General features: G+C 35.0%; 1 protein-coding gene across 2 annotated transcripts in view; it reads left to right on the forward strand.

The window, feature by feature from the left end:
- Positions 1 to 13,796, forward strand: part of LOC149562102 (ATP-dependent zinc metalloprotease) — a 196,349-nt gene that overhangs the window by 19,657 nt on the left and 162,896 nt on the right. For both annotated transcript variants that reach the window (XM_089825646.1, XM_089825645.1), the window contains exons 2-3: positions 6,107 to 6,166; positions 6,398 to 6,646. In XM_089825646.1, the coding sequence (XP_089681772.1) occupies positions 6,107 to 6,166; positions 6,398 to 6,646 (309 nt within the window). The remainder of the gene's footprint in view (positions 1 to 6,106; positions 6,167 to 6,397; positions 6,647 to 13,796) is intronic.

Raw genomic sequence — 13,796 nt, forward strand, 5'->3', positions numbered from 1 at the left:
TCCTTCACAAGATTAATGGTTTGACATTTCGTCAAGCACTTTGTATGAAATCTCTATCTCGCTGTCTTTTGTCTTTAGATTACTTTCGCTTGCTTTTAATGGTTCAAATTTAGTTTAGACACATGCAAATTGCTATTAGATGTCCGAACACAGAAGTTGAAGTGCAAATGCAATCTTTTTTGACCATTCTAATACATACATATGATTTTAGCCTATGAAATGTGCATCTACAGCCAATAGACATTTATACAAATACTTGGCACACAACCTAATGATTGAAACACATAATTACAACTCTCATGAAATTTGCAATTAAATGAAGAACCTGTAGGTGATTGTTGTAGATATAAAACTGCAGTAGATTTGTATGAGGAACAACTTACAACAGTATGCTCCCTCCAACTTAAGGCAAACCATAATTAGCATGTAATAGACTCTGCCCCAATAAAGAAAACATCAAATTCCAAAGGAAAACGCAGGTCTGCAACTTATAATTTCATATCTCTAAACCCTTTCGAATCAGACCAATTCACTCATAAATATCAGCTTCTCTTGCACAGTTAATACAGTTGAGGAGACAAATCAAATTGCTATATTTCAGCAGCAATTTGCACTACCAATTTCAGACAATCTTCCACTATACTTCAGCAGTGGATAACAAATCCTTAGAACAAACCCTTATACTTCAGCAAGGGCACAAACTTCAGAGCCTCAGAAAAAGCCACAAAGGCATCAAAAGAAAATAAAATATCTAAGCATGCTTTTCCCAATGATGCAGCTCATATTTATAATGCCTTTGTTGACAAAAGTTTCCAAAAGAACTCAACTTCTGAAATTGTGAAAGTTTCCCAAAAGAACTCAACTCTTGAAACTTTCCAACTTTAACTCTTTTGGCAATATTTAATACTTGGCTTAGGCATAATATTAATGCGATAAATGGCCCCTTCCAATAATGACTCAACTCTCAACTTAAGTGATATTATAAAGTTAAATTATAACTTTATAATAAGTCATATGATGATTTAATAATAATTTGGCCACTTAAAATATTATAACTCCCAAAATACTCATCATTTAAATATGCCGTCTGAAATAGGAGTCAATCCTATTATTTCTCTATGTGACCAACTGCACTTTCCAAAAATAGAAAGGGTCCATCTCAGTCAACACCCAACATACCACAAATAGTAAGTACAGAAAACTAAGCCCAAATGAAGTCCGATCTGAGCCAAATGAAGACCAACCTGTAACTTATTGAAATGTGGAGAAGATAAGACCCTCCCAAGCCAAGCCACTGCCTGAGAAGACCCTCTATCCACAATAATTAGCCTACGAGGATCAAAATAATAGGCTAATCTCTCAAACTCTGATATTGGCAAAAATGGGGACATTACAATTATGATGAATGTTATAATGTTATATAATTCATGAATATATTTGAAATTTTAGATTTCCATATATATATATATAGCCATCTCCTAGCGTACCCTACATAGGGGAAATAAAAAAAGTCGTCCCAGAAACCTGTTTCTCTCTCCCTCTGTCTCCCTGTCCTTGAGTCTCAAGCTAACATAGCTTAGAATTTATTTTGACGTTTTTAAGGTAGATGAGCTTGAAGACTCCCTTAAAGAAAGAACCTTGTTGATAATAATTGGTCATAACATCTTGTATTGAGCTTTATACCCCTTTTAGCTGTTGACATTATCCTCCTTGCTTGCATTTGTGAGCATTTCCAGAGGCTATTTGTAATAAACCTGTTTGGCTATAGGTCTAACAAATACTAATATTTCTGACTTTTGACATTACGTCAAAATATTTAGCATGCAATGCCAATAGTACTGAAAAGAACTCCAATATTGACTAAATCACATTCACCAAGATTAGGCAATTTATAACAACATTGATGATGACTAAGCTCAATTCAATGGCAATGATAGATTTGCATTTGATTTACTATGCTATATAACTTAAAAAAAAAACTGAACTACTTCATATTTATCTCTCAATTCAATTTACATCAGCATTGAATCAAATTACATCTCAGAATTTCACACGCTTTCTTCCAAGACACAGTAATGAGAGAAACGGAAGATGCAAACCTTAAGAAATTGATCCACAATACCTTAGCTGCAGGATTAATGCTCAATTCTAAAACTCCAAACCTTCAGCCAGATGCTTCAATAGGCATATAATAATCAAGATTATTCTCCTTAGCTACAACAAATATAGTAGGAGATGTTGGCCAATTGTATACTTCAGCATAGTTGCTAGGAACTTCTCAGACTCAATCCTTATACTTCAGCAAGGGCCACAATATATCAGAACTTAGGAAAAACCACAAAGACATCAAAAGCAAATAAAATATCCAAGCGTGCTTTTCTCGACAAATGTGCTTGTATTTATAACCTCCAAATACCATTTTGTTGCCAAAATGTAACTTCACTCAAGAAGCTTCACCACACAACATTAATTAGAAGCTTTCTCTAGATTCTTTCACTTGACTTGGCTTAACTAATTAATAAATGACACTTTTCAATGATAATACAACTCTCAACTTAAGTGAAATGACAAAGTTAAATTATAACTTTATAATAAGCCATTTAATAATTAATAATAATTTGGCCACTAAAAATATAATAACTCCGAAAATACTCATCATCTAAATATGCTGTCAAAAATAGGAGTATGCCTATTATTACTTCATGTGACCAAATGCACTTTCCAAAAATAGAAAGGGTCCATCTTGATCAACACCAACTTACCACAAAAAGTAAGTACACAAAACTAAGCCCAAACGAAATCCAATTTTAGCCAAACAAAGACCAACCTGTAGCAAAGTGAAATGTGAAGAAGATAAGACTCTCCCAAGCCAAGCCATTACCACAAAGACCCCCTATCCACAATAATTAGCCTACGAGGATCACAATAATAGGCTAATCCTTAAAACTTTGATGCTGACAAAATTGGGGACATTACAGTCCTCCCTCCCTGAGATTGCTTGTCCTCAAACAATCCGGCAATACAATGAACTCCAACCTCCACTTGGATCCCAAATGAAGTACATGGCATCCCTGACAACATTGAACCAACTGCATGCCAATATCATCAGGTCCGTCAACATTGCTTGCAATATAGCACCCGACACCTATATTGATGATATGAAAGTCAAGGCATCACAAAAGATAACTCTATAGGAGATCTCAACGTACTCTTCTTCCCCATAGCCACCCATATGATATATACTGGACTGGAATCGTGATCATCACTAACAATCCCAGAAAAAGACGTAGCTATAGGAGAACCATATGCACTCATGCCAATTATATTTGTAACTACATCCTCATCAAAAACTGTGGCTACAAAAACATCACCAACTGTGGCTATAGAAAACTGAACCACATCTACAGATGGTGAAAACTGAGTCTAACTCCTCTCTAGAGGGTGATCAACATCAATCTCAAATAGTGGATTGTCATAAGACAATGCTACATCCATGTCAGATATAGGATTGTCCACAAATTGTACCTCATCATCATTGATATGTGTACTATCATCAGGGCACACATTTACAACCACTGCATGCATACTGCTAAACTCCTTGCTAGATGGCTCAATCGACACAGAAGTGGTTGCTGATATGATAGTATCCTCACATGCTCCTACTCCCACTACCATTGCATCGCCATCAAATACATGATCCTGGGAACTCATGACAACAACTGCATCATCTAACTCAACTTGACTTGAATTCTCATCACATTCCACCACAATTGTGCCCAACTCATGCGATGTCTCGTAAGAAATGTCTTGCACATTTGTAGCCGCAACTATATCATCACATCTCGCTCTTCGAAAAAGTGATATTAGGCTCTACTCAAATCTTGGATTTGAAATTAGTTGGGTCATCCGTTTGTGATTTTGATTCAACTCATTCACTAACACATCCAACTCTTTCACAATACCCTGTATCTTAGATTCTCCAGCCCTAAGTGGAGAAATACACCCTTTGTGGGTATAATGAATACCAAACCTCCTATCACCATCCATAATGCTGAAATTTGAATCTCCAATGCAAAGCTCCAATCAAACTGAGTGCAATTCCTGCAATCTGGCAGGAAACCGCTCTGATACCACTGTAATAACTTTGCTTGGCTATAGCTCTAACAAATACTAATATTTTTGACTTTTGACATTACGTCAAAATATCTCTCTGATACTACTGTAATAATTCTGCTTGGCTATAGCTCTAAGCCTCTAACAAATACTAATATTTCTGACTTTTGACATTATGCCAAAATATTTAGCATGCAATGCCAATACTACTGAAAAGAACTCCAAGGCTGACTAAATCACATTCACCAAGATTAGGCAATTTTTAACAACACTGATGATGACCAAGCTCAATTCAATGGCAATGATAGATTTGCATTTGATTTACTATGCCATATAACTTAAATAAAATTGAATTATTTCATATTTATCTCTCAATTCAATTTACATCAGCATTGAATCAAATTACATCTCAGAATTTCACACTTTCTTCCAACCCACAATAATGACAGAAATGGAAGATGCAAACCTTAAGAAATTGATCCACAATACCTCAGCGGCAGGATCAATGCTCAATTTTAAAACTCCAAACCCTTAGCCAAATGTTTCAATAAGCATATAATAATCAAGATTATTCTCTTTAGCTTCAACAAGTACAGTAAGAGGTGTTGGTCAATTGTATACTTCAGCACAATTGCCAAGAACTTCTTAGACTCAACTCTTATACTTCAGCAAGGGCCATAGAATATCAGAAATTAGAAAAAGCCACAAAGATATCAAAAGTAAATAAAATATCCAATTGTGCTTTTCTCAACAAAAGTGCTTGTATTTATAACCTCCAAATTCCCTTTTGTTGCCAAAATGTAACTTCACTCAAGAAGCTTCACCACACAACATTAATTAGAAGCTTCCTTTAATTTCTCTCACTTGGCTTAACTAATTAATAAATGACACTTTCCAATGATAACTCAACTCTCAACTTAAGTGAAATTATAAAGTTAAATTACAACTTTATAATAAGCCATTTAATAATTAATAATAATTTGGCCACTAAAAATATAATAACTCCCAAAATACTCATAATTTAAATATGCCGTCTGAAATAGGTGTCATACCTATTATTTTTCCATGTGACCAAATGCACTTTCCAAAAATACAAAGGGTCCATGTCGATCAACACCAACTTACCACAAATAGTAAGTACACAAAACTAAGCCCAAACGAAGTTTGATTTTAGCCAAACAAAGACCAATTTGTAGCTTAGTGAAATGTGAAGAAGATAAGACTCTCCCAAGCCAAACCACTACCACAGAAGACCCTCTATCCACAATAATTAGCCTACGAGGATCACAATAATAGGCTAATCCCTGAAACTCTAATGCCAACAAAATTGGGGACATTACACTATCAAATGTTCTTGCTCATTTTCACAAAATCTTCTAACTTGTCATTGCCTTTAGTCAAACTAAGGTAATAATCTTCAGTGCCTTTAGGTATGCTCTTTATGGGTTCCAGTTTTCCTATAACTTTGAGGCCATACGTATCACAACCTATACCTGTTGCAGGGAGCATCTTAGAGGAATTTGGTAACTTCAACTTTGCATTCTTGAAATGAATAAAGTAACTAGTGCATCCAATTGTGTCAGGAACTCTAGATGCTCATTTTTTAGTTACAATATCACTGGATAGAAATTGATATAATATCAAATGCTTCAGCAATGATTACTCTTAGGTTGGCTGCCATGCATAAGTTATCCACTAATATAACTCTCCGGTTACATATTTATAGCATCAAATAACGAATAATATGATAATTGATTAATCACCTTATTTCTGATAACATCATTCACTGTTACTACCGTCTCATGTTTAACATTATTCATGACCTAAAATTTAAACGTGTTTTTCATTTTATACTTCTAGCCAATCGCTAACATGGTCTAGAGATTAGCATCCAGCAGTTATTTTTGTTCATTGTTCAAGTGTATAACTATAAAATGAAAGTTTGGGGCATAAATAGTTAAAAATCTTTCTTGTTTTCTGCTTGTATCAACAGTTATTAAAGGTGCAAGAAATGTGACACCTGCGGTTCTGAAGGATTTAACTGGAGTTGAAGGTAAATAGATAGATTACTAGTGCATTTTTCTATGATAATAGTAAAATAATTTCAAGGCTTAAAATTATGGGGGTATTTTTTTCGCTTCTTGATGCTTGGAATTTGAGTCACCTTTTCAATGGTTAAATATCAAAATAAAATTCAGATCAGTAGGATATATGTGTTCATCATGATCTATGGGGAGTACTTGAAACCATCATCTGTTAAAGCAGTTGTGTTTTTCATTGACAGCATCTAAGTTTGCACCCAAAAAATGGGGCATTTCTGGTGGCTCTGCAATTGTTTCATTGGCTTCTTTGGCTGGGATTTCCTTCTTAGTGAACAATGGGATAGACATCAGACCAAAACTAGCAATAATCTTGGGCCTTGGGGTACTCGATGCAGTATACCTTGGTGGTTCACTTCTTGCTCAAGTTTTGAGTATCTGGCCTCCTTATAAGCGACGTGTCATTGTTCATGAAGCAGGGCACCTTCTTATAGGTATTATGTTTGTGAATTGTTTTCATTTTATAATGGTTCTATCATTGATTTGTTAGTTCATGTGAAGGAAAGGAGCAGCTTATGGTATTTCGAGACTGTAGTGCATATGGTCTACAAAAAAATTGAAAATTTACTGAGATTTGAGTTATATATGTTGCAATCATTTTAAAAATCAATGGATACTGAAAACCACTTCCAACATTGTGTTGAACTGAAACAATTTTATAGTAGCATAAATTTGTCTTTTCTGTGGGGGACTGTTTCTTAACCTTGGAAGGGATCGCATTGTGTATCTCCCTTTTCCACTTTCGAGGGTCTTTGTTTGGTTCAATTTAAATCAAAGGCTTTCTGTGTTCTTTACTAAGCTATGGAGTAGATGTGGTCAAGGTGAGTAGCAGTTCCAAATTTTCCTAGACAAAAATGGGCAGATTATTGCGGGGCCCCTGGGAGAATTTTAGGGCCATAGAATTGGTTTCAATTTTTCACATTTTGGGCATTGTTTATTTTCCATCTATTTTAGGATACTGAATAGAAACTTCTAGTTTGGTAGAACAATGATTTGAAAGATAGCTATTTTAGGGTAATTAGGATTTTTTTTTTTATTGTCTTATTATCTGCATCTGATTTATCAGGTGGTGGTTCTCATGGATAAATGTTCTTTACATGAGGTCATTTTTCAGTTTTTAATATGTTGTTTTGAAGTGAAATAACTAACCATGAGTAGGATTTGAATAATTAATCAAGACTATAGACATCTTCTGAATTTGATGTGTCTGCATACCTTTTTATGATTTTGTTATATGCCAAGGGATGTGGTTTGCAGGTTTCTGAACATGTTGAAGGAGAGTAGCTCAAATATTCAAGGCATTGTAGGACGTAGTCCATCCACCTTAGTGCAAAGTAGAAAACATTTTATGTTTTGTAATTTTCTCATCTCTGAATATAAGGTGGAGTAACTAAAACATGAGTAAGTTTTTTTTACACTTTCACTTGTAGTTGTGTTGTTTGTTAAAGAAGAAATCATAGAGTGTTTTAGACATTGAAGATTTCAAATATAATTCCCTTTTTATACCATGTACCTATAGCTATGGCTAAATATGTTTTAACAGTATCAGATTTCCACAATCCACTGGTATATGTGAGTATATTTCTGGATTTGATTGTGTGTTTTTTGCATCAACATTTTGGATCACACTCAGTGATCCATCATCAAGAAGAAAGAGTGCAAGAATAGAAAAAGAAACGATCACTGAGTGTGATCCAAAACATTGATGCAAAAAACACACACAATCGAATACAAAAATATACTCACATTTACTAATGGATTGTGGAAATCTAATAATGTTAATTGATACCTGTCATGGGAGGGAACTATGTTTTAAATCCAAGCAATTTGAGATGTTAAGAATCAAGCTTATAAAAAAAGTTACAGACCTAGCCTTTCTCAAGCGTTGCAGAGATTCTGATTTAATTCCATGTTTTGTTAAGGTCACCCACCATCTTTGGAGTGTGCACACTAAGCGCATCTTCTTCCGTGTGGGTCTCTCCCTACTTAAATCTGTCATCCAGTCTACTAGAAGGGCTATCAACCATATTAATGCTAGATTGTTACCCCTACATATGGAGCTTGCTATGTCCAAACATCTGGATCTGACTTGATACTTTGTCCTATGTCAGAGCTTTGTGTTGACAAGAGGAGAGCATTTGGAGGCAAAAGAGGAAGTTCCTTTCTTTGTTACAGAAGTCCAGAGGCAGGCGGTTTTCTTCCTCACGCAATCATGAACTAGTGAACCCTCTTCTTGCACTTCCTCCAATTTCTGCGTGGCAACCTTTGCAGTATTCCTCTCGTGGCACTCCCCATGGTCTGTGTTTTCCTCAGGGTGCTGAAACAGTCTCCACTGAGATGTCTTTGCATTCTCTCAGTGTTACATTCCTTGCGGACCCAAAGCTTGTGGAGATGGGCCAACGGGTCACCTTGCAGTTAGCATACGCAAAGCAATTTGGGCCGCAGTCACATATGCCCAAGGAGAACTTGGTTACCAGCTCACAGTGTGGAGTCTTCCAACATTCCTTTGCTTGCAACGACTCTTTGTTGGAGTGTCCAGGTATGTTCTCTCTACCCAATTGTCTTCATGGCGTGAATGGCAAGTCATGTTTTTATTGCATAACAAAGAATCCCCGTTGCATATCTCCCATCGAGCTCCGCCCATGGTAGATATGGGTCTTGTCAATGATGGTTGCATTGAGCTACCCTTTCTATTGTGTGATGTGCAAGCTAGTGCTTCTGTTAGTGTTGTTCCTTCATCTTCTTTGGGGTCCTCATTGGATTCCGATCCTTGCTCTTCATGGGTTCTCAAACCAATGGGAAGATGTATCGTTGTGGAGTCATTTTCTCCCTCTCTCTGTACGGAGTCTCCTCCCCAAGGCCAACCCATGAGTATAGGTTGTGTCTCAACCAAACTTCCTTTAGTTGAGCTCTCTCCTTGCTTAGTGCTTGATTAGGAAAGTAAGTTGTTGGTAAACTTGTCCAATGCCACCATTGACCCCTTTCCTTCAATTTCTTAAAGCGGGGTCTTAATTTTGCTTATGCCCCTTGCTCGATCCCTTACACTAATTTCATTTTAGAGATTGAGAATGCTATCAGGCGTCTTGCTTCAAATTTTGTAGAAGAAATTAGGCAAGATTGTGCCATTACGCCTAGACATGCCAAACCGCCTAGATGCAACATCCCCAAAGCGGAATCGTTCGGCTTCAACAATCTAATTAGTAACAATGATGTTATTATTGCCAAGGCTGACAAAGGTAATGCCACTGTAGTCATGAATAGGTAGGACTACATCTCCAAGATGCTTGACTTGCTTTCAAATCGCGGTAGCTACAAGGTCCTTGCTCGTAACCCGTGTCCCAAGGTCATTAAGCAAGTTAGGCTTTGGTGTTTAATTCCTCCTTTGATGAGACTACTAGGAGAAAATTGGTCCCTTCAAAGGAAGTAACCCCTCACATCTATGGGGTTCCAAAATTTCACAAAGGGGGCATTCCTTCAAGACCTATTGTCAACACCATTGGTTCTCGAACTTATCTTCTAGCCTCTCACCTTGCCAAGATGATCTCATTGGTGGTGGGAAAGTTTGACTCTTTTGTCAGAGATTTCTATCATTTTGTCAATTTTATGAAGGATGCCAAGCATGAAAAAGGTGATATTTTGGTTAGTTTTGATGTGGTCTCTCTCTTCACCAAAGTGTCGATCCCTGACTCTATTCAAATCCTTAAGTGCAAGGTTGGTGAAGAGGTCGCCAATCTGGTAGAGTTTTGCCTCGGATTCACTTTCTTCTACTTCCAAAATGTCATCTATGAGCAGGTGAATGGGGTGGTATGGGCTCACTGCTATCCCCAGTAATAGCTAACCTCTATATGGAGCATCATGAGGAGATGGCCCTCCACTCCTTTCCCCTCAAACCCATATGGTGGAAGTGGTATGTTGATGAAACTAATATTTGTTGGCCACATGGACTTGATAAACTTGAAGAGTTTCACCAACACATCAACTTGTTATTGCCCAACATTTCTTTCACCAAGACAATTGACACTAGCGACCAGTTACCCTTCCTAGACATTCTTCTCATCAAGAAGCTCGATGGTAACTTTGGTCGTTGGGTTTATTGCAAGGCCACCCTTACTGACTTATACCTTCATTCATCTTCCCACCACCACCTTGGCCAAAAAGTGGGCATCATTAAGTTTCTTTCTTTTAGGGCCTTTAGAGTTTGCAACGATGACAACTTAACCAAAGAACTTACTTGACCACCTTCGCCAGGTCTCTAAGCTAAATGGGTATTTGCACACAAATCTCTAAGGCTCTTAAATAGGCCCAAGCCTCCTTTCTTTCTGGCTCTTTTCTCAACCCCACCCAATCTCTTTCTTCATTGTATGCCTCCCTTCCTTTTGTGGATGAAATCTCTTAAAAAATTGCTAAAATCTTAACTAGAAAAGGACTTGATGTCACCTACAAGCCCCTTTTGAAATTGAGTAATTGCCTCCCCTTACTCAAGGATGCTAAAGACTCCTTGCTTGAGTCGGGAGTTTATAAGATTGCTTGTTTGTGCGACATTCCCTACATAGGAGAGACTGGTCGCTTGTTCCTCACTAGAATTCATGAGCATATCACTGATATCAAGCATGAGAGGGTTCATAAGTCCACTTTAGTTGAGCACTCATCGGCTACCAAACATTTTATCTGTTTGGAGAGTGCCCAAATCATTTCCAAAGAGGACAAATATTTGAGGAGGAAACTTAAGGAGGTCATTGAAATTAATTACCATCCCATTAACCTCTCTTGGCAACCTCTATTAGACACTCGCATTAATCCCCATCATTTTTGATGCTTTCCTTGTTCCTTCTCTCATGTCTCCTTGTAGTTTGCATGCTTTATCTTGCTCCTTTCCGCCCCCCTCTTTTTGCTGCTTATTCCTTTTTTGGTTTCTCCTCTGCTCTTTTTGTTCTCTGTGAGGGGTGTGGATGTCCTTTGTGGTTCCTTGGTTTGTGTTGTTTCTTCTTTCTTTCTAGCTTTGTCTAGGTATTATGCGGTTCATGTTATATATATATATATATCTGATTTTTGTAGTTGCTTTAGTTTTCTCTTTTTCATCTTTTATTGGGCTTATACACACACACACACACACACACACACACACACACACACACGTATAGATATGCATATGCATATGCATATACATGTGTGTTTATTTTGATTCGTATTTTTTGTGTTCTTTGTGGTGGTTTACATATATATATATATATATATATACACATACATACATATATATGTGTGTGTGCGCGCTTTATTATCAAATGTGTTTATGTTTATGTTTTGTTTTATATATATATATATATATATATATATATATATATATATATATATATATGTTGCGTCCTTATTTTGATTGGTGTTTTATGGGTGTTCTTTGTGGTGGTTTATATGTGTGTGTGCGCGCGCGCGTGCTCGCACGCTATATTATTGAATGGGTTTGTGTTTATGTTTTGTATTATTTTATATCTATTTTGCTTGTCCTTTATTTTTAGATATCTAATTTATTCAATTTTATTGGGTGTTTTTATTTTTGTACCTATTTATTCTTATTGATTTTCATTTTATTCTTCCTCATTTGTTTTTTCTCCTATATATATACATATAAATATATATATATACATACATATATATACATATATATTATTGCGTTTAGGTATATTTTATAAGATGGATTAATTATAATTTTGGTAGTTTTCCTCTCGTTTGTGCATATATATTTCTCGTGGTAGTACACGGATCTTTTTATCTTTAGTGTCCTTGTTTTTATTTGGATTTTTTGGGTGTTGTGTGTTGTAGGCATTTATATATATATATATATATATATATATATATATATATATATATATAGATATATATAGATATATATATATATGTACGTACGTTCTTACACACACACACACATATATAGATGCAAATATTAAATTGTTTTTATGTTTTTTTAATTTTATTGTATTTTTTTCTAATTTTAACTTTTTATGTAATTAGGTTTTATATGTTATATTTGTTGGCCCTTATAATCTCACACACACATATATATATGCATATATTTAATTGTTTTTATGTTTTTTTAATTTTGTTGTATTCTTATTTTAATTTTATTTTTTATGTAATTATGTTTGTTCGCCTTTATAGTCATATATATATATATATATATATATATATATATATATTGCATTGTCTTTTTGCATAAACATATATTCGTGTATATTTGCTCTCTTATATATATATATATTCCTTTCTTTCTATTTTATTCTTTCCCTGTCTACCTTGGTTTCCGGGGTCTGTTCTCTTCTTATAGGTATTGAGTCAGGTTTGGTCTACTTGCTTTTTCTATTCCTGCACTCTGTCTTCCTAATGATGGATCACTGAGTGTTATCCGAAATGTTGATGCAAAAAACACACAATCGAATCCAGAAATATACTCCAATTAAATATGTTTTGTCAATTGAATGGAAAAGCATTTTCATCTTATTAATTGAAGATGAAATCTGAATGCGAGTGTTCAATGGGGGGATGCAAAATGTTGTCCAGTACAAAAACTCTTTCAATTTAGTTTCACATTTCTCTAAGATAAGTTCGTTATTTAATTGGTTAGTATTGATCAATCAATTGACTTCAATTCATATAATGAACTCTTTGACTGAAGGCTTTCGTCAAGTCTTTTTCGTTTTTCAATTTGGTGAGCTTATGCTTGATTTTTGAAGCCTTCAACATCATTTTTCACATTTTTGTTTGTATGTTCGTTTTCTTTTAGTCTTTTAGTTTTGCTCAAACCCTGTCTTTTGGTTTTTCCTTTGATTCAGTATATCTTAGTGCTTAATTGGATTTGACAGTCAAAAGATATGATCATTTAAGTGCCCAAAAAGTGTTACCTTGAGATGCAATTGCATATTTTAAAATCTTATATTATATTTTAATGTTGAGATTCAATTTTTGAAAATTATAACCTAAATTGACTTTATGCTATGTTTTGTTCCTTTATCACTTAAGTGACTATGGAGCACTTTATGTTATATTTTCATGTTGAGTTGCTTTTTAAATTTTTCACTTAAGTGACTTTGTTAACTATATAATTTGATTTAAATTTTTGAGTTACTTTATGTTTTAATTTAAAACATCTAAATAAATATTATTTTTTGAATGATATTTGCATATAGTAATTAAACTATATAGTGTAAATATTATTTTTTGACCCAATTAAGTGATTTCCTCAAAAATTAGTTAAACATGTGCTTAATTGATCGTTTAAGTTATGTAAAGACAACTTTTAACCCATTTACATTTAAATATTTAATGGACCTCCAGGAGTGTGTTTTGCACTAAAAGTACATGTAATGGACTTCCTAGAGTCCATTTTGCATAAAAAACCTTCTTGACATGTAATTCTCTTTACATGTAATTGCATCTTGAGTCCACATTTTGGCTTTTCAAAGTCAAAACTGTCATAGACATGTTACATACTGCATATTCTCAAAATATGTAATGCCTTTTTAAGAGTGTGTTTATGAAGGATTGACTTTACATGCAAGTTTCAAAACATGTAATGCCTTCCCAAGAGTGCGT

Source organism: Cupressus sempervirens, chromosome 4, assembly GCF_028749045.1.
Source record: "Cupressus sempervirens isolate cs-2001-9-10 chromosome 4, ASM2874904v1, whole genome shotgun sequence".
Lineage (NCBI taxonomy): Eukaryota > Viridiplantae > Streptophyta > Pinopsida > Cupressales > Cupressaceae > Cupressus > Cupressus sempervirens.